Source organism: Protopterus annectens, chromosome 11.part0, assembly GCF_019279795.1.
Source record: "Protopterus annectens isolate FY-2018-M chromosome 11.part0, PAN1.0, whole genome shotgun sequence".
NCBI lineage: Eukaryota > Metazoa > Chordata > Ceratodontiformes > Protopteridae > Protopterus > Protopterus annectens.
The window spans coordinates 219530938-219557303 of record NC_056745.1 but is presented as its reverse complement, the minus strand read 5'-3'; the positions used below and the strand labels follow the sequence as shown (position 1 = coordinate 219557303).

General features: G+C 38.3%; 1 protein-coding gene across 3 annotated transcripts in view; it reads right to left on the bottom strand.

Moving 5' to 3' along the window:
- The window catches only part of NR2C1 (nuclear receptor subfamily 2 group C member 1), a 781592-nt gene that overhangs the window by 514164 nt on the left and 241062 nt on the right, over positions 1-26366 (bottom strand). For all 3 annotated transcript variants that reach the window (XM_044087641.1, XM_044087639.1, XM_044087640.1), the window contains exon 4: positions 25353-25451. In XM_044087641.1, the coding sequence (XP_043943576.1) occupies positions 25353-25451 (99 nt within the window). The remainder of the gene's footprint in view (positions 1-25352; positions 25452-26366) is intronic.

Here is a 26366-nt window from a genome sequence, read left to right as displayed (position 1 = left end):
GCAGCACCCCCCTTTATGCTGCACTGCAGTGTCAGCAATCCATCTACCTGGTGTGGGACTAGAAGTCACATCCTCCTGCACCAAAGGTGAGTGTGCATTACATTTTGCTCTACTAACACTGCTTTCAAATGTAATACCAAAATCACTAATGCCATTTGTTAAACAAAATTAAACAGCTGCATGTTGAAAACAGACTTAAGCACATGCAACAATGAACTTCTCTTCCCTTGAAGCTCACATTCATTAAAAATGCAGTGAAACTCACTTTAATTGAAAATACAGTGAAACTCACATCCACTGAAAATATACCTATCCAGTGGCATATTAAGTGCACCTTAGTCCTCAGACTGTTTTCAGTCTATGGACCCTCTTCATACATTGTTAGGACTACACATAAATAAATGCATTATTTGATTCACCATCTCAATCATTTTAAATTTTAGTTCCTGTTTAATACAGCAACATTTATTTAAAACATTTGTCAGAGTACATTTTAAATTTACAGTTTTTCATAGATTCATAAGGAAGTACTATGCTAATTGCACTTATAGGCCATTTTAAGTTTTTCCAATTTCCCTTTCAAAAGTGAGAATCAAGCTTAGTATATCGTGCCTGTGAGGTAAACAGCTAAGCTATTTTATCAACTCCCAACATTTTTTTTTACAATAAACAGTGAAACAAAATGCATGAACCAATAATGACAAAAAGTACCTATTGTAGAACATTTTAACCAACTCATTCTCAATGATTTGCTAAAGGGTTTGTCAACTGGTGTAGAGGATTCAGGCTCTTGCTTCCAGTAGCCAAGGTTCGGGGTTTGAGCCTTAGCAAGCCATTTAATTAACTAAACTGCTCTCTGTAATGGGGGACATATCACAACACACACACACACACACACACACACACACACACACACACACACACACACACACACACACACACACACACACACAAAAAAAATTACTGCTGATTCTGTTCATCACATTTGAATACAAAATCCATAACGTTGCACTGGCCATGAATATAGAAGGCAATCCAAATAAATAAATCTATATTGCTACACTGAAGCCTATACAGAGCACAATCAAAATACCATTCATGCATCTTATTGGCTGGATCAAAAAAAGCAGTAGAATTAAGCAGGAAATAGTGTTTAAACAGAAACACAAATTCTTAAATCAGCAGGTACTGCAACAACAAAGCAGGAAAACTGTTTAAAAAATCGAATTAATGTTGTGGGTGCACCCCTCTGCCAGCAATGAGCCCCTAGTTGGCCTAGTGCTAATTCCAGCTGTGTGTGCCAAAGCCTGGCCTGTCTTGCCACAACACTGTGCTTCCAGCATGCAGTATTCTGTGAAAGCATGGTCAGTAGTTCTTGTGTCAACTTCTAAAATAACTTGAGCAGAAACAACTTTAAAGGTACTGAAGTTGTCTCAGTCCTAGTGCAGTATACTTTGTAAAGGTTTATTGTAACCTTATTACAAAAGGCAACACAGTTGGCTAACCAAAGTCTGTTTGCTAACAGGCAGGTTTCTTCTTCCTTTTTTAGAGCACAACTACATGATTTGTCTTTCTGAATTAATGTGTTTGGCTATAAGTGGTACAATACCTAAGCTATCTGCAGGCATCTAACATATGCCAAAGATGCTCTCTATTTTAGTAGTTTAGATAAAGTAATGGCAATTGGATGGACTGATTTGGCGTTACTGCTGAGACAAACTTCGACAGAAAGGAAAGACTAGATTTTAAGTAGACACTTTACCGTGAAAGGCCATGCAAGAAGGCTTCCACATGGCAGCATGCAACTCTCCAGTTATTCTCCCTGAGATAACATCTCCGAGGAAACATGTTTTCCAAGATGTTTACTTTTCCTCCTTTAGAACCATCAGACATAAAGAAAATTAAGCTCCAATGTAGACTTCAATTCTTGGTGTGGCTATATTTTGCCGGGGGTGGATCTTAAGTGCTGGACACCTTGAAGGAAGGCACTGACTGAGGGAGTTGCTGCAATACAAGGACAGCACATCTTTAAGGATGTCTTTTTCTGATGGTGTTGCTGCAATATAAGCAAAGGCTTGAACAGAAGTGTACCTTACTCATGTATTTATTTTCTTGCTTTATTTACTTATTAATTATATTTACTAATAGGGTACAACACAAATTTCAAAGTCAAACGATTATACCACAGTAATAAAACATACAGATATTTACAAGGTAACACACAATGTTTCAAGCAATGCAATCTTGTATACTAAAAATAGGAGAAGACATGAAGTAATGATTTGAGGAATTGAGAAATCAAGGCAGAGTGGGAGTGCAGTGGTAGTTACAAGTATTATAAAAGAACAGTGTTAAGGATAGTTCATAAAATTGCCACATTTTACAGTAAAAATGTAACAAAGTTGTGATGAAGAAAAGTTCTATATAAACATTTTAATTTTTTTTCTACATACATAAAAGTTGTGGAAAAAAACTATAAGAAAAGATTGTATAGGGCATGTAATTCTTTTACTGGACAGCTGTAGTCAACTATGAAGAGCACTGGGGGAGGTAGTCAGAAACATATACAAAGATACATACGTACACTTACTGGGGATCTACTTGGATGTTCATAGGTTCATAGGTTTATACTAGGCTATCTGCCCTAAGGCATTTATAAGCCTAGCCCAAAGTTTTGTGTATTACGCCACCCCTTATATGAAAAAATACTGTGCCCATTAGTTTGTTGTGCCTCTGTCCAGCAGTGACACAGAGATGATTCCCGGGATAAACCTACGATCTCCCATCCACAGGTCAAGATTTCTCTTGAACAGAGCCAGCGAGGTGCTCTGCCTCACATGGACCGGAATTTTATTTCACAGCATAGGGTGTCTCTGAGTGATAAATCTATCCCTCCAGCACGTCCTATTTATATCCGTGCTAAGGTTTAAGTCGCTTGCTCTAGTGGTTTTGGTGGATTTGGATTTTTTGAGGTGGAGCATGTCCATTAATTCCGGGTTGGACATGGCCTTGTATGTCAGGCACATGTCACCTCTGAGCAGACGGTATGCAACTGAATAGAGCTGGAGTTTCTTCAATCTGGCAGCATATGACAGATTTTGGAGTCCCTTTATCCTTTTGGTGAGGAACTTTTGGGGTCTCTCCAATTGCTGCAGATGTCGGGTGAGATACATCCCGAATGGGGCATTGTACTCGATCATTGCTGTGTTAACTGTATGTCCTCCCCAGCTGGAAAATCCTAGGACATCCTTCAAGGTGTCAGGGGAGGAACAAACCTCCCATCCCCTTGGAACTCTGGGGTTGGAGGCTATTTTCAGTCAGTGTTGTCTCAGCTGTGCTTATATGTGGTTTCTTTGAGACTCTGAAAGAGTGAGTCCTTCTGTATGGTTACCGTCTTTTATTACATTGGGTAGCAATGATGGATAACAGTACTGCTTTAAGAATAAGTTAGTAAGGCGCTGATAACAAGTTAGTCCACAGTTTTCTATATGCCATCTGTCTTCCAAAACACTTAATTTTACACTTCCCTATGCAAAATTGTACCTTGTATGGATATTTAACTTATGAAATCAGCCACCAATGGGTGGGATCAGGGTCTAGACAGAAACTCCCCTGATGGCCACATAAATCAAATCATCTATAACTGACTCTCCCCTACTAGGAACAAGTAAGCTGACCAATTATGGAAGGCTAACAGGGGGACAAAGTATAAGGAAAAGTGTAACAGTGAGTTTTGTAATTCACTATTTGAATGTTCAAATCAAAGTTATTTTTTCCAAAGCTATGGGACTCAACATTGGGTTTTGTAATTGTGACAGAGCCTATGGAGCTACTAAAATGAGACAAGCTTTACATTGCTGTGTTTTTGGCAAAATTTTCTGAATCGAGGGAAATGAAGGATGAAGGGAAGCTATACAGGAAGGCTAAAGTCCATAGAAAATAATGCTGTCTTTCACACTGTGTAATATGGAATGAGGGAGCAAAGATTTTCAGCCTAATAGTTGAGATGTATGTTAACAGGTCTAATTCAGGAAGACCCTTGTATCTCTACTATGTCCTGAAAAACCCATGAATCCAGTTTCATTGTGTGAGCTAAGGTTATTTTTCTTCTCAAAGAATCTGCCAACTGGTTCTTTTAATGTCTTTTTACAGAGCAGGAATAATCCCTTTACACAATGTTTGATTATGTACCACACTACTGTTGAACTGTCTGTATTAATCTGTAAATGTCTTGGAAGAAAATTATCTTAAAGGCTATTAATGCCCTGGAGATTACTTTCATTTCTTTCAAGTTGATATAAAAAGATCTTTTTTTTTCAGAGATCACTTATCCTGGACTGACAGACTGTTGAGGTGGCTTCCCTGCACATAACTGAAACAGAGCATTGTTAGGTTATGCAGGTGTCATATCCTAAGAAGGAGGACAATGGCATATTCACATGGTCATGTTGTAGGGATCTGTCCACTATATTAACTATCTGCAGTACCAAGAAAGAGGAATCAATAGCTACTATTCGTAGATAGAGTTGCAGAAGCACAACTCGCACTACAGAGATAACACAAGCTGAGCTCCTCTGCTAATGATTCACAATCATGCAAATTCCGTGTTATGCTACACCTAGTTAAAAGAAAATCAGAATGACTATGAATCGCACAACTGGGCAATTTGAACAATTGCTCAAATGAGCACCTTACCAACCTGCATTAATAAGTAGGTATCTAGCATACCACACACAAGTACACACTCAAAATCTGCATGCAACACCAATGCCAGCTGTTACTGGAAAGGTTAACACTTAGTAGAGGTGAGCCACTATAGAGAACAGCTCTGCTCTGCTCTACCCAGTTCCCATATAAAACAAGAGACCAAACACAGACACAAAGTCATAAACTCTTCACAAGCAATCACACTGACACACAAGCACACGAGCGTGCACACACACACACACACACACACACACACACACACACACACACACACACACACACACACACACACACACACACACACACAGAACCACTGATTATGCATACAAACAGACACATACACACAAATCGAAATACACACATCCAGTCCCTGCACACTCTGCATCTCTTCCATCCATACAAGTCACAGGCAACTTGCCCACTAGTGTGAGGAACAGAATGGTCTAAAAACTGCATGTCTAAATTCCAATGTATGCACAAATCTTCTGGATTCTTCACTTATATAATGAACAGCTGTCAGATGAGAAAATAGTTATCCACAGTCTCAAAAATATAGACAGTAGTACACTTACATTTATTGTGCCTGGGAACCTGGAATAATGATCCACATGCATTAACTTGTACACAAATGGCTCAATGGACATTGTGGAAGTAACATTTATTTGTGTGGATTGTTTCTGTAGTACTCACTGCAGATGGCACAGTTCTCTACTACTTGTACAACAAAAGTTAACATACCTGGTTGAAATTTTACTACTATTGCTCTTTCTTTGTAACTCGCTATTCCCAGATGTGATTCATAAAAGCACTGCTTTCTCATCTGATTTGGGACTATTATTTTGTCAGTTTGAGCTTCAAGCCCTGGGCATGACTTATTTCAACCTTGAAAGAAAAATAAGACAAATACTTTTCTTACTGACAATTTTTGCTCAAACCATTCTTTCATAGGATCATAAGATCATAGGAAGTTACTAGGCTATTAGCCCTGAGGCCCTTATAAGCCTCGCCAAGAGTTTAGCCCATGTTTAGACAAGTCAGCACCTGAAGCCCCTGTCCAGCAGGGACAAGTGTGGAATCCCAGGGGTGTATTTTCTGTTTCCCATCCAGTTATCCAAGTTGCGCTTAAAAAGGGGTAAAGAGGTACTCTGCTTGACGTGGAGAGGGAGTCCATTCCACAGATGGGGGAAGTCTCTGGGACACAAATCTGTCCTGCCAAAAAGTCCTATTGATGTCACAGACCAGGTTTAGGCCATGCATGTGGGTTACTCGAGTGGAGCTTGACTTGCAGATATGCAGCAACCCCACCACGACAGGGTCCAAGATTGCCTTGTATGCCAGACAGGTCACCTTTGAGGAGTCTGTATGAAACTGGGTAGAGGGATAGGGCTTTTAGCCTATCTGTGTATGGTAGATGTTTGAGGCCCTCGACTCTCCTGGTGAGGAACCTCTGTGGTCTCTCTCCAGTTGCTGAATGCGCTTTGCAAGGTACATGCCGAAAGGGGTGTTGTACTCTACAATAGGCCTTACAAGGGAAAAATACAGGGATGTATGACCTCCTTGTCCCCAGATGAGATACCTTTACTTATGAGGTGGGCCATGTAGAAAGCTTTCTGTACAACAGAATCAACATGGTGATCAAAAGTCAGGTTGCTAACAACCTGGGTGCCGAAATCCCTCACGACTGATTGCGTGCTTAGGAAACTGTTATTAATGTGATAATGTGTGGGAACATCACTCTCCCCAAAGGGGATGATGGTACTTTATTTGGTATACAGCTTGAGGTCATGTTTCTGGCACCAGTCATTTGTTTTGGTGAGACCATGTTGGACAATGTCCAAATCACTAGGGAAATTGATGACAGCACTCAGCTTGCAGTCATCTGCAAACTTGGTCAGCCATAGCCCTTTGGTTTTGGCCTGCACCTCAGAAAAGTAAATCCCAAATAACAGAAGCCCCAAGACCGAACTCTGGGGTATGCCGCTCGTTACAGGTGTACTGCTTGAGGTGGCTTCCTCTATTTTGACTAGTTGGGGTCTATCAGTGAGCCAGTTTGCTACCCATCTGGTAACATACAGATTGAAGCATAGCTGAGAGTTTATCTATTACGCCCGAGTGGGGAATAGTGTCAAAGGCTTTGGCCAGGTCAAGGTAGGTAGTGTACACCATCTTCCTCTCATCCATGGCTTTGTGCCTGTCTCAAAAAAGTTGAACAACTTTAACAGACATGACCTCCCCTTGACACAAACAAAATGTGTGGGACTGAGTATTTAGAGGTTGCCAATATCCTTGTTAATGAGGGTCCATAATAATTTGTTTCATGGCCTTGCAGATCAGGCTAGTTAGGTTGATGGGTTTATAATTTCCCAGATCGGTGGACACTCCATGACAATGGCTGTCCTCCACTCAGCTGGGATGAAGCCGGTATTCAGGCATTGGTAGAGCACTTAATCGTGCTGCAAGTTCCTGCCTGAGCTCATGTAAGAGGCAACCTGGAATGTTATGTCCCATGGAGGCTGTAATTTTTGCCTTTGAGAGAGCAGTGATGATCTGTTCCCTAGATATAAGGGGAAAGGCCAGGTACTGGCGATGTCCTGATTTACTGATGGGAAACAGAAGAGTGAAGTTTTCGGTGAATCTAGCAGCCAGCAAGTTTGCTATATCTACAGCATTTGTATTTATGGTGCCCTTGACCACCAGTTCTGAACAGATCTGGGTGCTTCCTTTGAGGTTGCAGACATATGTGAAATTGGCCTTTTGATTCTCTCTAGTAGATGTGGCCAATTTGGACTCAAAGTTTGCTTTGGAGGATTTCACTACTGCTTTCATTTGCTTGTTCAGGATAATCAGCTTTGGATAAGTTTTTTGTTTGACCTAGCTAGAGGGGGCTCGGGGAAATGGTGACTTCGAAAGTGACCGCTTTATAGTCGGATCTTACCAGGGAGGATGATACTGTAGGGATGCTGCAGTGGTTACTTATGTTGGTTAATACCAAGTCCAAAATATTATCACCACTTCTGGGGGTATTAACTAGCTGTTTCAAGGTGTTTGCTTTGACAAAATTGAGGAATCGCTGGGCATTTGTGTTCTGGGATGAGTAGTTCTTCCAATCTATGTTTGGGTAGTTAAAATCACCTAGGATCAGGGTAAAAGGTTGAATCTTGATAGGTTTGAAGAGGTCCAGACAGGCGGACTGGGCATCTTGAGTCAGATTTGGGGGTTGGTAACTAGCTATGGTTCGAAAAGGGGTCTCGTCAATGGTTAACTGCACCTGGAGTGTCTCCTGTGCTTCATACTGTTTGACCAGCCTAGAGGTGTGTATGTTTTTAACATATATTAAAACGCCAGTTCCTTTGCCTTTATTGCCCACAGTTTGGGGACTCAATGTATGACAGGATGAGTAACCAGGTAAGGCTGGGGTGCCCTCCACAGCTTTGAACCAGGTTTCTGTAACTGCACAGATGTCAGCATTTTCCAGGGTTAAGAATGCTTGCAATGACTGCAGTTTCAAGTTTAGAATCATAGAATTTAGCAGCATGACCTTTATTTTGCATTTTGTCGAAATTTTTATGTTGGTAGTTTTAACCTCATCACTTTTCCTATCTGTCGATCATATCTTCCCAGGCTGTCAAGTATTGGATCCCCTTGGAATGACACCAGAAACTAAGCCAATAGTTAAAATCAATAATTTTCTGTTTGTATTGAGGCATCATTCTGGGTGACAGTAGAATGCTGCTTAAGGCTAGGGACATACCTGCCTGGTACACATATTCAGTGAGCTCAATCATGTTTCTCTTGATATAGTCCAGGGAGGTACATCTCAAGTCATTCACGCCAATATGGACTATGACAGACTCATAATGGTACTTGTTGTTGAGAGACTTGAGTGTGTATGTGATATGGTGGATTCTGGTCCCTGACAGACTACTAACCTTGACTTTCTCCTTATCCAGCCTGGTGAAAGGCACATCTGTGTGTCTCACAATGGAGTCTCCTATGACTAATATGTTGGGTTTATGCTTAAGCCTTAGTGGCTGTGAGACACAGGTGCGTGGACTATGTGTGATATGTGGTGTGGAGTGCTGTGGAGATTGTGTATGTTTTTGCCTTGGAGATCTCCATTGTTTGGGTATGTTTTTGTTGAGGAACTCCGCATATGTGGGTGTTTGTTGTGTAGGAGTGGGTGGTGTTTGAGGTGTAGTGATTGTGTTGACAACCTTCTTAGTGCTAGATATACTGGCTTGTGAGGAAGAGAGCACAGACTCCAGGTTCCTAATGTAATTGCATCTCTCACAAATTGTGTTCCTAGGTTGTAGTAGTAGATGACTGTCCATGTACATGAGGCAGTTGCTACACTGTCTCACAGATGCCCATATCAACCGGACTGGCAGGAGAAACTGTAGGAAATTGTCCATCCATATTTGTCAGACTCTGAGGGAGGAAGGCCAGGGACAGTTAAGGGGTAGGCTTACAGCCCAAGTCCTTAAACCAAAATGAAGAGGCTTAGAATAACACAATATAAACAGGCTATAAACAATCAGTAATAAATGCAAGAGGAAAGATGCAACTGAACACATTAGAGAACAAGCAGCAAGCAGCAGAAAAAGCAAGATAAAATAATAGAGTAGGAGGAGGACACAAATACAGTAAAAGCAGCTGAATAAAGTGTTTTTTTTTTTAGTAAGGTGGAAAGAAAGAGAGGAGGAACAATGGGTTTGGCTTTCACAAATGATCTCTGTATTAGGTAGAACGAGCTAATGAGTTAGGATTGGGAGGAGTGTCCCAGATCAAATTTACAGTAGGGACGGGCAACTGCAAAAGCCACCAACTTTAAGAAAACAACAGCAGTTGGGCCGGAGGGTGGAAGAAAAACAAAATTCAGCCAGAGGTCATCAAATATATAAATGCAGACACAGATAAGTAAATAATTCAGTCAAGCAAATAAATAAAAACAGTACAGTACTGTTAAGAAACACTGAACAGTTGGATAAAGTGCAAAATATATATTTACATCAGCTCTATATTTCCAGATTGTTTAAGGAGCACTCTCAATCAGGTACAATGGAGCTTCTAGCAAGATAAGCATAAATTCACACAAATGTAATATTTTTAAACCAGCAAGATAAAAGACCCTTCCAAAGCCAAGCCTTGAGGCAATCAGATAACACAAAAGCTGCTTGACCAGTGTTTCCACTCTGGAATGAGTTTACTACAAACTCCCTGCTGCCCCAGAGAGCTGTAAAGGACCTCCTGTGTAGATTCAGTTAGTTCAAGTTAAAGTGCTGTGTAATATCTTTCAGTAACTGTATTTTCATGTCAGTAAAGACAAACCTCTGACATTCTTTTACTTTTTCTTGCCATTGGTAACTGCTTATTACCTAAACAATTTCTAGTTTTTATTCAAGCAGTTTTGAATATTCTCTTGGTAATATGTTCTACTTAGCATATGCAAATTGTGGTTCCTTGCCAAGTCTATATATTTTTATAACTTTCGTGTAAAACTTCTTGTAGGTTAAACAGCATTCCCTGCCATATCTGAGGTACGTTGTACAAAGATTTTTTGAATATGCTTTGCAATTGTCAGCGGTCTGTTTCCATTGAAACATCTTTACACACATATTCATGGATTTTTTTTTTCAGATACATACACTACAGCTGACACGTCCTTTTCTATCCCAGCTTATCTCTTATTTTATACATGTAAATACCCTCTACTAAAAGACAGGTGGTCTATTCTCTTGCAGCATTACAGCTCGAAAATAATTCTGATGGCATCTACCTGCAGCGTGAGTGAGTTATTCACATCATAGTATTTTAATGCTGGATCACAGGTTACTAGTTTCTTTTTCTTTTTTAAACACCTTTATTAAATTATCACTCAGGACAAAGGCAACATACATTAACACAAAAGAAAACAAACCATATTAAAATGTTCCCTTTTATATACATTACACATCAGATATATTTTCTTTATAACTATTAGTCCAAAATGACATCATTTACTTAGTTCCTGCCTTCCCTTATACCTCACTCCTCCTGATCATTTTCAGCATGTTTTGTTCCCACAATTTCCATTTATTTATATGTATTTTTCTCCTTCCTTTTCTAAAGATCCCTCTTCCAGTTCTTTATCTCTTATAATATTCATTACTTCAAATACAGTTGGCTTAGACTTTGATTTACATCTTCTAGTAATTGCTTTTTTTGGCAGCCAACAGAAATAAATCTAACGAGGCCTTACTAGCAATTCAGATCCTGTATCCCAGCCCAAAAGAATCAATTCCTTAGTTACAACCATTTGCTCACCCAGTATTTCTGGCAGAGTGCTCTGTAGTGATTTTTTTTTAAAATCTGCCAACTCAATGAATGCCCAAAGCATATGTTCCCAGTTACATCTTTCTTCCCCAACACACCTCAAACATTTGCTATCTACCTGAGGAAAATTTTTTTAACTCATTCACTCCAATGGAGGAAGTTTGCACTGTAACTTCCAATGGGCAGATCCTAAGCCTTTTGACAGAATCAAATTATGTCCTCACATTTCAAACAAATGTTCATATATCTGGAACTATAGGGGTTATGAAAGAAGTATAAATGGCAAAATCTTCAGCACAAACTATATTTATAGTGGTAGTATTCTTTAGATTCTAGGTCTTAAACTGAATTTTAAAAGTCAGAACAAACAAAGTAACTATTATAAACAAAACAATTTCCCAAAAGAACTGAGAGTAACTCCACAAGTCAATAGAAGTATCAGAAAAACAAAATAGCTGGAGACAAAGAGCATTAATAAAATACAAACGTTTAATGAAGTGTAAGCGCTTTCGTAATGAACCACATTACTTCATCAGACACAAATAACAAACTGAAAACAACTTAAATATACTAAATCATTAGCATAGGACCAATCATACAACACTAAAATCCCTCCATAAAATGTCATTAATTAAAATTCTTAAAAAGACGTGAACATAGTTAAAAGTCAGAACTTAGCCATTTAACTTCCTACCCTTCAACACTGGCTTAAGGGGAACACAGTCACTCAACCCTGATCCACGATGTGCCCCCAACAATAAAAATCCATTGGAGTTCTGCATTTTAAGTATTGTTCACTACATCTCCCAGTCTTATATTTTCTGTCTGTATATGTAGAACTTGATACAAAAAAGTATGTGTATTCCCTTGTGCTTTGCTAACGCACTATAATCTTGCCCCTTCATAATACAATAAATGTGATCTCTATTCCTTTCTCTAAGACGACGATTGGTCTTTCCTACACAAAATTTAAAACAGGCAACGCAAATGGCCACATATACAACATTATGGGTGTTGCAATCTGCCCTAACCCTTAACTGCCGTAAATGTCTAGTGTCAGGGTGCCTAAAGAATCTAGATTCGTCTATAAACTCACCTTAGGGAAAGGATTATCTTTATTACTGTATCAGGGAGTGTAAATGCTTCCATTACCCTACTCATAAAATTCCAGCTTGCTCTATCAAATCCCTTCTTTGCATCAAGACCCACCAACAAAATTGGTATTTTTTTTACATTCTACTTCCCTGTGGATCATTGTTCTAATAATGTTGTCAAGTGCTTGCCTCCCCTCCACAAAAGCCCACTGATCTACATCTATCAATTTTGCCAAGAATGTTGCCATTCTTTTAGGTAGTATACACAAACACTTTATACTCAAGGTTTAAAATTGAAATGGGTCTATATGAAGTGGGGTCTGATGGGTCTTTACCATATTTGGTTGATACAGCCACCACAGCTTTCTTCCAAGATGTTGATGTTTCCTCTCCTTTTAAATACTGTTGAACAAAATCTTCCTGATCTTTATCATTTTCTTTCCTCCTGACTTCCAAACTTCTACAGGAATACTATCTGTTCCTGGAGATTTTCCTGCAGACTGATTTTCATCTCTTTTTTATCTCATCTTCTCCTGTTTTACCATTAGTTCTTGAGCCTCATCTGCATCTAACCTTGGCATAATTAAGTGTCCCATAAATATTTCCAATTGTGTTCTTTCTCAATTTCCACATTCTTCTTTTCTTTATACAAATTTTCACAAAATTTCTGAAATATCTCTTGTACCTCTGAGACATTTCAGGACACCCACACACAACCAAGACAGCACTACAGCAAGACTAAACAAAGACACCCACACAGGACAAAGACAACACTACAGCAAGACTGAAAAGAGACATCCACACACAGCAAAGACAGCACTACAAAACTACACAGAGACACCCACACATGACAAAGGCAGCACTACAGCAAGACTAGGCAGACACCCACACAGACTACCACACACAGGACAAACACACCAATACAGGCTCTCACATACACAGGACAGACGCACACACACACACACACACACACACACACACACACACACACACACACACACACACACACACACACACAGGACAGACACACCCACACAAGACTATGACAAAAATATAGCCAAGACTGAACACAGACCCACACAAGACAAAGCAGCAGTACAGCAAGACTGAACCACACAACACATATTACAGGTACTCACCTCACCACACAAGACAAAAAGACAGCTACAGACATGCAGAACAGTTAGACTGCAGAGGCACAAGAGAGCCATGGGACAAGCATTTAAAAGACTAGAGACACAGAAGACATACAGAAGAAAGCCATGGGGATTACAGAGACTGCAGAGAGAGACTCAAACCAAAAGACAAACAGATGAAGTTAAAAAGTGCACAGATGACAGCACCAGTGTGTCCTTCATCTTCAGTGTGGCGTTAGCTCCTCGGCTTTTCAGACTGTTGCCATTTTTAGTGCCATATGAGCAATTTGTTCTTCCTGTGCTTCTAGCTACCCTTGCCATGAATCCTGCCACACCTAGCTGTCCTTACCTCATGATGAATCCTACTGCACCTACCTGTCCTTGCCACATGCTGAATTCTGCCACACCTAGCTATCCTTGTCTCACAATGAATCCTGATGCTCATAACTGTCCTTTTCTCACAACAAATCCTGCCACTCCTGCCACCTCAACAAATCCTACCTCTCCTAGCTACCATTGCCTCAAGAGATCTTGCTGCTTTTTTCTTCCTCCTTGTCCTACTTGATCTTATTTCCTGGAGTAAGCAAAATCAGAGCGAATACACAGTATAACATTATTGTCTGTCTAGCATTTGTTCCTGCAAAGCCTTGCACAGTTGGATCAAGGTGTCTTCCGCAACTTCACTCAAGGCTTTAAAATTTGATAAGAATCCAAAAGCCTTATCAAATTCTAAAAGCTGTTCACACCGTTCAGTACATGGCTGTCTTGCTATGTTCAGCAGCACAATGAAGAACTCTACACACAGTTGTACTGTTGGATCCTGTACCACCTCATTGTCTCTTTCATAGTCAAAGAAATGCTTTACTTTCCTTTGCCTCTATTCCTGAAATGTGGTGCTAACATCCAGTTTTTATAGTTCTTTTGCTATCTTCAAGGCTTCACCCATGGCATGTTGAAATCCTCTCTCTCTGTAATTACTCAGCAAGTCCATAGTTTACAGATGCTAGCACTTTGATATATGTATAAATATCAACTGATGGACTCTGCAGCACTGCACAACTTACCTCTGTCAGCACATCATACCAAACCACTAAACATACAAGGAATTGATACGACATAAGTTCTGAGCACAGCACCCTTGAATGTTGATATGTTGTGGCATCACTTCTACATAAAGCTTTAACTACCTCCTGTAATGCAATGACTCCCTTCAGCTGAAACCATACTGCCTCGATGAAGTCTATCCTGCATTCCCAGAGAGTCTCAGTGACTTCACTGTGACATCTACATGTCATTGATGTTGTGCAGAGTACATAACTGTTCTTCAGACATCCAAAGAAAGACACTGGCTGTAATGATGAATGTGCTCCATCACTAGCTATAAGATTTAAATTATCGCAGGTACACAGGATAAAAAAAGCCATTGAATTCATCTGTTTTATCTGGGCCTACACTCCAGTTATTTTCCCTTTCATATTGCTGCCATTGTCATATCCTTGTCATCAACAGTCGTTAATGTCCAGCAGAGTCTGAATAAGTGCTTCTGTAAGTCCTGCTCCAGTTGTATCATTCACAGGCACAAATCCCAGAAAAAGTGTTCAACTGTTACTGCATTTCTTGAAATGTCTACATACCTAATTACTACAGTCATTTGCTCTTGATTGCTGATGCCTGGTGTGCAATCAAGAATCACAGGGAATTATCTGGCATCCTTCACCTTCCCTGCAATGGTCCTCAAAGTAGCATTTGCAATCAGCTGGATAATCTCATTCTATATGTTCTTCACAAGATAATGATCCATCACTTCATTATTCTTAATATGATGCAAATGTTCAGCCATAACAGAATCAAACTGTGACAAAAGCTGCACTTGGCCCAAGAAATTGCCATTGCCATTGATGTACAGGGCATTACTCGTACCACAGAATGCCACATTCTGTTCCACCAGGTACTGGACAATAGCTATAATGCCAGTGAGGTAACTCTTTTTCAACCACTGCTGGTCTCCTAACACCATTGTCTGACTACTCTTTAGTCTGTTATCCAGTTCCTTCCACTTCAGCATGTATGCTGCATGCTCTAGTGCTCAGTCATGGCAGTGCAAAGCTTTGGACATCTCTCTCCATGCAATGAAACCAGCTGACTGCAGAAGCTTGTTATAATGTCCAAATAATTTGCATGTAAAGCAAAACAGTGTATCTGGCAGCAGAGTACTAGAATTATAACCCCTAACTATTGGTTTCATTGAGTGCTATACCTTTTCACTTTAATATATCCTTTAAAAAACACTAACCAAATTTTAAATGTTAGCTTGTTTGTAAAATATTATTTGGTTAAGTAAAAGTTATTCATTATTTTTAAACAGTATTTGATATTCATAATGTATATGTTGTTTTACATTTTTTTGTCTTTAAGAGATAAGAGTATATAATTATTTACAGGAAGTTGCATTTAATAGACAATGACTTTTTTGGTATAAAAGGAGGGATTACTAACAGGCAGTTCACTTTTTCTAAGGAAGTCTCAGTGTTTAAGGAACAAGAAACGCTGCAAATTAAGTTAAGCGTTTAGTTTTAGTGTGAATTCCGTGGCAATTGTGTGTATTGCTGATATTTATTAAAAGTTCCCTGAACTGGTGTCAAGCCTGCATTTCAAAGTTTTATTTCTGCACCTCTGAAAGTGTAGAACTTGTTGGCTTAACATATAAAAATAGTTTTCAAATGTAAATCTTCTTTTTTCTTCATTTACTGGGAAGTGTGACAACACCACTTGCACAGATCCATGCTGGATGGCTGCTATCCTCAACTCATCCATTAACAAGTCTGGCCAAGTGCTTAGATCCTCAAATGATACACCTGATATTCCCTGCAAGTCACAAGCCACATCTATTGTCACTACAGAAGTATAGGCCATTTCCATATCAAACTCTGGTGATCCTGGCAATACTTCTAAAGTTAAATCTTCACATGATGACATTATTTCTTCCAGGGTAATGGCTGCAGGCTCACAGCAGGCAGCCTTTGGTGCAGCTGCAACAGAGCGGATACTTTCTATGGTAAAGATAGTGGGATCACAGTGGATACGCTGTACTACAGAACCACTGTGTTCTAGTGCAGGTAGACTTTTTGCAGAATCTTCCTTCTTGGATGACCCACAGAAAAATTTCCTAATGGAACCCACCTGGCTCTTTGCATCCTCACTCTTCTGCTGCTGAAGCTTTCGTTTTGCTGCTCCTGACAAATATGTATGCTTCACTTCTGACTGGGAATGGACGTAAAGTTCACTCACCAAGTCTTTTTGTCATATTGTTAATGAAAAGCACTACACTTTAGCTATGTTACATCACCACTTTCTTTGACTACCCAGGTTTCTATAATGCTAACTGAAACTCTGACAAAGAGGTTAGCATTCTGAAAACATTCTACGGATGGTGGTATTTTCCAGATTATACCCATAAAAATCGGCATTACACAGAAACAAATCTTAAACGACAATAGTGGAATGTTACCCATCAGATTTACTTCATAGATGCAACAATAGAACAAACCCGTAATAAGCAAAAAACAACGGCCAGGAAATCCAGGTTCTTTTATTCAACCAACTGAATACTCTGACGTCTCGGTTAAAAAAGCCTTCAAGGAGTAAAACAGTACACTGAATGATAGCAACAATTTATATAAAATGCTCACCGATAATTCAATTAAGCAAGACAATTACATATTCAAATAAGCACCCTCCAATTAAAATCTTCATTTAACCCCTTAGGATATACTGTGTTAAATTTAAGAATATATATGGCTTCCTTAAATAAAAGTTGACACTTAATCAGCTCAGTATCAAAAAGAGAAACCTTAATTTTTTTCTAATATAGTGGCCTTTAAAACTTCACTGCAGCTATTATGGAATTCATGGAAGTGTCTAGCTGTAGGACTCTCTTCTTTATTATTTTTGATGTCCCTTATATGTTCCATAAGCCTCACTTTAAATAAATTACAAGGACACTTTAAAGCATAAATCACACCTACGGTATCACAGAACAATTGTTCTTTACTATTAAACATTATACCATTAATTCTAAAAAAACTATTAACTACATACTTACATACCTTATATTTACCACAGACAAAAGTGCCTGTTAAACGTTCAGACGATCTACATTCATTACTGGCATATAGAATTTACTTCTCACTAAAAATTTTTTTATATATCTGGATATTCTGTTAAAATCTGGACACTTGAGAGTTAGGACCTCCATTTCTTTAAAAGTCATCAGTTTTAAGAGAGATTGAGATGGACATAGCTAAAATTCGAGTCAAAATCAGAGACAGTTGAGAAATATGCTATAGAAAGCATGACATTCCACTTGTATAAATTAAATTGAAGTCAGCTAGTGTTCACATTTGACTCATTAAATGTATGAAATAATAAAAGATGCCAGAAAAATAAAATAAGCCATTTAAATGAAATTGTTAAAACATTAACGCAGTCTTTTAGTAGCTACGTTTAGCTTCTAGTGGTGCACATTTTATTTATAATAACCCAGATTCCCTTCACACACACACACACACACACACACACACACACACACACACACACACACACACACACACACACACACACACACCAAAAAAAAAAAAATTCATGACAAAAGACATCTCACCTTTTCTTTTCCCAGCTGGAGATTAATTTGTTAAACATTCTTAGAATACTTTATTGCAGTCTTGCAGTTTTTAAACAAATATGTTAAAATCAGTACAGATTTGGCATTACTGAATGCCAAAGAAAATTAATTAAAAAAGACGAAAATGTTTCTATAATAAGACTGTGCTGACCCAGTGAAGCACACACTGCTTTCTGAAACCGCATATGTTTATAGTGACACCTGAGTTACTAATGAAAATAATTAGGCAGTGTTGCACCAGCTCTAGTCTGTTACTACTACTGCTAGTTGTACTGTATCCTGAAAGACTTGCTGTTATCTCCTGCTCAGTTGACTTGTAAAACATAACATAAAGCTAAAAATTATCAAAATGTACTTAAATGTTATATTATAATGCGCTTTGTTTTGTGTTTCGATTGTCAAATTGTTCTTATACTACACATGCTTCAGTGATTGTGTTGTGATAACAGGGACATTGGCTTAGAGATGTCTGTGGCAAAGGTGCTCCTAAAACACAGGTCAGTAATCGTTTTTGAATGCTATGCTTGCCATGTTTTGCACACTCCCAAAGCAGTGCATTTTAAATTAGAACTTCCTCTCTCCATTTCAGTTCTTGACCTAAAAACTGGTATTCCAAATGGCTTTATTTTAGTTTATTAGCAAAATAAAAAAGCTACAGCTCTGTATCTTTTTTCATAGTTCATATACTGAGTGTCTGCGTCAGATCATAATAATATGGGTGATCCTTCACTATAACCAAAATATTAGCCAAATGACATTTTTAATATGAGACATGTATGTACTTCAAAAGGGATTTCCCCCTGTTGGAAAATGTATTTCTGAAGAATGATTGTCTATCTAATGCTGTAAGTGTGAGCAATGATCATTTGCTAAACAAGTGTCTCCATTGTGACAAAAGGACTACTGTTATGAAGTGCTCAACGTCTGCTTTACAAGACATCAGTAGTTACTCTCCAGTAGCACGATCAACTTCAACTACATTCTGCAATTCATTATCCACCATTCCCACAACCTATTAAATCGTGCCATTCCATTCCATCCAGCATTTAGATTAAGCAAAACTAAAAAGGTAATAAAAACTGTCACTATTAGAGAAAAACAAAACAAAAAAGTATTAATAAATACCCACCTTCTAGCATGGACCACAGCTCACAAAGTCCAGATTTTTGTCTCATATTTTTGGTCTGCTCCTTATAAAATATGTGGTTTTCTGGTAAATCACTGAGGGTTGAAGTTACTAAGTAATGGCATACATTTGAGTTTCAGCTTTTATAGTGTTCAGAAAATGCATGCCATCACAAATCCTGCTATTCAAGCAACTTTCTAAGTTTATAAGAGCAATATCTTTTCCTATTTTTGGGGCTAAGGCACTGGCAGGGTGGAGGGGTGTAAAGACGTCCAACCTGCTGGTCACTGTTCTTAACACACCAAGTAAATGATGACCTGTGTAACTGTTATCCACAGAGCTTACAAACTAAGCAGTTCCTGTATAATACAAAAAAATTTGCTAACTGCTGCTCCGTCCCCAACTGCCAACCAAAAGTCTCTCCATATCTTACACACGGATCACAACCAATAAGACAGTTTACTTAGGAAGGGATTCCAAGACCTTACTTTTCACAACCAGACATTTTAAATAGAAACAAATGTTATCAACTATAACCCATAAATAAATAAATAAATAACCCCTTTTTCAAAACAATGTGACCCACAAGCATGAATGTTGGAACACTTCCTCTTAGCACTGACAAACTACTCTGCAATACCATAATCATTCTCGCTTACAAACAATGGGAAAAAATTACTATAATTCTCCTCAAGTTGCACAAGTACAGAAATTATCCATTACTACACTTTCACTTCTACAGCCAGTACAAAACTCTGCATATTTACCAGAACTGAATCCCTCTGATCAGAAAGTCTGGGAAATTCCACAGCTTGCCACGAATATACTGAAGTTTAGCCATTTTACTTTCCTGCATAATTTAGTATGCCCTCTTCCCTTACCGAAGCTCTGCAGAAATGGTTCACCAAGTGTTAAATAGGCAGAGATTAAAATGGCAGTGCCTATTGGGTTGAGGTAGTACAAGGTAAAAGATTTTTGGATGTCAAACACTAGGAAGCAGGCTTATTACCATCAACTGTTACTCCAGCATTTTTTATTTAAAGGGAAATTTCTTTGGTTTAACAATGAGATTGGTCAGAGGACTGTCATGGCTCTGATGTCACCACACCTACCAGTGCACACTAATGATAACACTGGGAGCACTAAAGCTGCATGATGACATCAGCGAGCACATGGGAAACACAAATAAATACAAAAAATGAAATCAGGATTTAAAGGGGACACTCGGGAATTTGTGGCATCCTATTATTTCAAGCACCAAAACTATTTTCTGAGGAATTTGGCACAGTTAAGAGGTATGTATGAAAGAGGAGTTTTACAAAATGTAAATTATTTGATCTCATCTGACTGACTTTTATATCTCAATGGCCTCCGTGATAACTGCAGTGCTAAGGCCTGACCATGCTAAAATGCATTTTGGTTAATCAGAAAAACAGAAGCTGCCACACTAAATCAATTAAGTGCTATACAATCAATGGTACAATACATACCCAACAAGAAAAGAGACCAGTTAATTCCATCTTGCACTGTGGGCAGAAAAACTGAAGAGGAACAAGGACCAGTAGGCAAAAGAACTGTAAGTAGGCATATCATAAACCGCAAAAATGGATTAGCTTCCAAAAAGTCATGGTAGTATGAATGCAGGCACAAAATAATGGGTGAACAATACTGAACACTGTCCATAAGGACAAACTGTAAAATAGACACAACTGAAATGTATTACAACATTTTTGTTCTGTTGATATCTGTTACTATTGTATTGCAGGCAGAAAAAACTGCAGAGCAACAGTGACCAGTAGGCAAAAGGGACTGTAATGCAAGCAATAGGCACAACTGAAGTGCATTACAAAATGATACACACCCATATCGCATAATGACCTTCATTGACATTAGTTACACAGGAAGAAAGACTGAAGAATGACAGTGACCAGCAGGTAAAAAGAACTCGATTACAAAGGCCAAAATCACAGAGTTTTAAGGCAGAAACCAAACATTGGAAGGGAACATTGAGATATTCTACAAAATTCTCCCCCCTTTTATTCCCCGACCCTACCAAACATGTGAAGAGTCCCAAAAAGACTTAAAATATTGCTATGGCAAGCTGTCTGGAACAGGTGGCTAAATTCTGAAAGAACAAATGTTTAGGTAGAAAGCAACAAGCTTTAAGGGGCGCACACAAAACTATGAGGCAATAAACAAAAAATTATGGTGCAAAAAACAAGACTATTCCCGCTTTCATCACACCAACCAACCAAAATTCAGGAATGCAGTAACACAATGATAGGCACTGCATAATATGTACAACATTTTTACATAACCTACCCACTACCACTAAACCTCTTAGCAAAGAATTCTGAATGAAACCAAAATTATTGGTAGAACAAAGGTATAAAATCAGGGATTTGATAGTAAACCTCATTTATGAGGGACAAAGTATCAGGCAAACATTGAGACACTGACATTCTCATAACCCCCTTCCCAACCACTTAACACAAGAAATCTGGACAAAAGCATAACACCAGGTAATACACCATGCATTGTGGGAAGAATATGAAGTTTGACTTTTGGTAGCTTCACTCCTCAACATTATACTACAAAGTCTCATTTTTGCAAGGGCAGACCAAAAATATCAGGCAAACATTCTACAACATTTTCACAGCCCCTACTCCTAGCCTCTTATCAAAATAATTCTGGATAAAGCCAAACATAATTGTAGAGCAAAGACATAACAACATCAGTGATAGTTTTAAACATTTTTGTTTTAAACCTTATTATAAACTTATAAAGATAACAGAAAAAGTTTTGTTTTAGGGTGCATTACAATAATGCCTGTAGATTCTGAAATATTCTCACACCCCTAATCTTTCAGCATAAGAATTCTGGAAAAAAGGAAGAAAGCACAGGACGAACACTAAACATCAGGGAAAACTTTTATAAAATGGTTTTATAAAGTTAACAAAGGGGTTTCCTATAATTTGGTATTAGTTTACTTCAAGTTTTGCTAGAGGACCGATTGTTTTGAGGGGCAGACCACAAACATCAAGCAAACAGTCCACATTGTTCTCAAAGTCCATACCACCAACCATCAAACTCTCAGCACAATAATGCTGGACAAAGCAAAAATAAATAAATAAATAAATAAATAAATAATAAAAAACAAGACAAAGGCCTAACATTAGGAATTTACAACTCTGGGCTTATGAACTAACAAAGATGCTAGAACATATTTTGTAGTAGCATGCATTGTGTGGATCCACATTTTTTTAATGAGGAACAGACTAAAAATACTAGGCAAACATCTGAAAATTGTGCAACATTCTCATAGCCTCTACCCCCCCCCCCCCAACCTCTGAGCACAACAATTCTAGACAAAGCCAAAAATAATTGCAGGACAAAGGTGTAACATCAAGGATTAAAAACACTTGTCTTCTAGCATCTTTATAAGTTTATAACAGGTCTTGCAGTAGCATGTGCTGCGCAAACTCCCTTTTTTATGAGACACAGAGCAACAATAGTTAGTTGTAAACACTGCTGTTGCAAGCTTAAAAAATTCTAGAATAACAGGGTTTGTATTAGTATGCATTAAAACAACATCTGTACATTCTGCAACATTCTCACAGTCACTGTTACCCCACTACCAACCTATCCAATTCTAGACAAAGCAAAAATAAATAAATAAATAATATTCTTATTTATACAAGAATGACTAAAATACTAAAACAAATCTGGACATTAATTATCACAAACAAGCCCCACTCCCTCAATCTCTTAGCACAAGAATTCTGGACAAATCTAAAATAATTTTGTCCCAGTAATTTACTTAAGAGACACAATTACCTCAGACATATTAGGTCCAAAACATGTAACCTACTGCATCACTCCTAGAAATATCTGTGATGCCTATTTGCCTTCATTTTTTCTGGATCAGGTTTCAGTTCCCCTACCACCAGAACAAGACCCATATATTTCAGACTTATCAGTCTGATTTTAACTTGCTCTTATTCAGTTTGAAATTAAGTTATCTTAGTTTACTCAGCAGCTATTCCAGCCTCTTGCCATGATCTCCTCATGTCTAACCCCCACACCAATATATCATCAATTATATTTACAACACCTTCCAAACCTCCAATTATCGGATTAACATTTCTTTAAACATGTCAGGTGCTGACAAAATATCAAAACAGAGTTTAAGGAACCTGTACATTCCTACTGAGATAATAAATGTACACAATCTGTAGTTTCCCCTCCCTGTGCCTGTGGAACATCAGTCCTTCTGCTGGTCTATTAGCCCATTCATTCCATTGAGAGTTAGCACCAGTTCCAGTTTTACTTGCTCCTGTAGGGGCAACAGTTAAACTTAGGGGTCATCATTTAGGCTTCCATCAGGACTTTTTCTAATATGAAATGCCTTCCTCTTACACATTCATGCTTCCTCACACACATGTTAAGGGGTTATCATTACCTATATGGTAGGACTCAGCTTATGTCCCAGATGTATTCTTAATTGGTGCCAGGAAGTTTTCTACTTTCTCGAAAGGAACTGACAGACTAGAATTATCAATCCTCTTCCTCCAAAGATGGTAGAACTGACATCAGCCACTCCCTCCCTCCCCCACAAGCTCTATCTGCACTTATGCCACTAATTAAATTTAGATCACCTGGGGTGCAGTCAGGGTTTTATCCCTCTATGACACAGAGATGTCTCTCGGTTTGGATCTTTCTAGAAACAGTTTTTATGTGCCATAAATCCCAAAATACACCCAGTACTAACAATAGCATAACATTTGGCATTCTTCAGACTTCTTCCAACTCTAAGCAAGGGGTAACGCCCTCATTCCATAACATTACACAGATCTTGCAGATTAATATAAATGTGAATTATATTTCTCTACAACAGTGACCATACTACTTCCCATTCTGTTGATCCTAATTGTTTTTTAATGATACTTAGGCATTCTATGCACTTCATAATCAAATTTTACATCTGTGTGTTAGAGGTACTTTTCTAAAACCATTGTGATACCAGTTTTGCATCAGGTTTTATTTGCATGTGATACTCTTCTGACAAGCCTTCTAAGCCTCAGCACAGTAATGCAGGACACCAGTGCTATGTTTTTTTCATATTAACTTAGATGTCCCTGGGATAGTATGACTGATTTTGAATATACACCGAATTTAGAGTACTGCAGTTCTAAGTAAATCCAAAGAATATATTACATGAGTCAGTAAGCAATGACAATAATATATTCTAAGCAAAGTGAGCACAATATGAGAAAGAAAAAATCTTAACAAAACCACATCACTATGTCCACTCTTACTGAGTCATTTTCAGTTAAAATAAATAAAAATTAACAATAGTTTCTTTAAGTGCTACACAAACATCAAGAAAAGTTTAAGGAGATTTTGTTTTCAGTTTCTGAACACAGTGATTCTTGAAGATAGAGGAGCCCTGTGGAAAATGTTTCTGTCAACTTTGGTTCTATGTATGGTACACTGTACAGCAATACTAACCCTTGGTATTAAATATGCATTTAGTTGTTTTTACTGCTGTTTCATAAATATGTCAAAGTGAAAGTGCAATACTATGCTGCAAAACAAAATGTAGGTAATGAATTCAATTTCTCTTAATATTGTTATTCAGGTGTCATTCTTTCTCTTGACAGGAGATATGTTTTCATCAAGTCTTATTTTGAAATGAAGGATAATACACAAGACACCAAAGTGCTAGTCCATAACCTCAAGACATAGAGGGAAGATGCCCTAATACAACCCAGATGATACTTGTTTGATTAGCAGCACAATGGTCTTGGGGACCAACTCGGGTAGATAAACTTGCACAGCCAGTTCCAGTTTGTTCAACTTCGGGGGGGGGTGGAGAATGGTCTACGAAAGGCTAACAAGGGTGTTCTTTCCAGATTTTTAGGTCAAGTACTAGCTGGAAAGATTCATATGAAGACCCCTAACTAAAAAACTCAAATGAAAAAAATAATGCAAGAAAAAATACTGAGTAACACACTCGAATTATGGCTGCAGATAAGATCCTCAATATTCAAGTATTTCTTCTTGACCAAACCAAGAAATATATGGGCACCACTGAATAACCTTGAATTTGCTCTCTTCTAAAAATAATAGATGCACAAACATTTTAAACTGACTGCAAGGGCAGACAGGAAGCAATACACTTGTAATCATGAAAACAGTACTTGAAAACATGTCATCAATACTTGGTGTCATATTAAAACCTATCAGTTTGTCAGTATATCTGTATACCCTTGCACAAATCTGTTTAGATTTACCTGTATCCTCTGTGCCACAGCAAGTGCTGAATCAGCTGGGAGAAACTGAATCCTCTGTGAGGTGCCATCTATGACAGCTGTTTGAGTGACAGCCCGTAACTGCGACATTAAGAGAAAAATGAAATTCTGTCAGTGGCAATATTAAAATGTTACTGCCCCATACACTATGAAAAACAAATGAAGAATTTGGGTTTTGTAAACAATCTGAAAAACAAACTCAAAGGTTAGCAACATTACCACATGTGTGATTCTAACTTAAATGCAAGTTCTACTGTAAAGATTAATGCACCACATTTTTCTGTGAACATCCTACTCAAAGAAGTCAACATATTAGTAGGCCAAGGTAAACCTGTGACATACATGTTACTTGCTTACTTACATCCTCTTCTTTGCAATCAGTACAGTAGAGTCAGAAATGCAACTAATTCACATCTTACCCATGTAGTCCTAGTATGATAAAAACACTTTACCAGCTGAATCATTCCACAAAATATCACATGTCAAGATACACCTAAGCTGGAAGACCTAAATAAATATCAAGAGCTCCTTCCAAGCCTTTATTTAATTGTCCATAGCACCCACGGTATGACAACTCAATGCAAAATTCCCATATGGGAACTTTACTTCCTGATCATTCATGTTTCAAATGGATTTTTCATAGAACTGCAAGAATACCGGGGTCTATATCATAATGTCAAATGCTGACAAGTTCAAAGCACTAAACTTCGAACTTGAAAGTTCGAAGTATAAAAACGTTGAAAATTATAACTGAGATTGCCATATAGTGCGGAAAGGGAAGATTTTCCATTACTGCACTGTAGTGCGATCTCGTAGTTGGTATATTTAAGTAGCAGGGTGTGTGGGGGTGCAGGGGGGCTTGCCCCCCCTGCATAGACCATTTTTTTGTTTTGTTTTGGGTTTTGGGTGTTTTTTTTGTTTTTTTTTTTGACATTCAACATTTTTAGTCTTCGAACTTTCAAGTTCGAAGTTTGAAGCTTCAAAGTTGTCAGCATT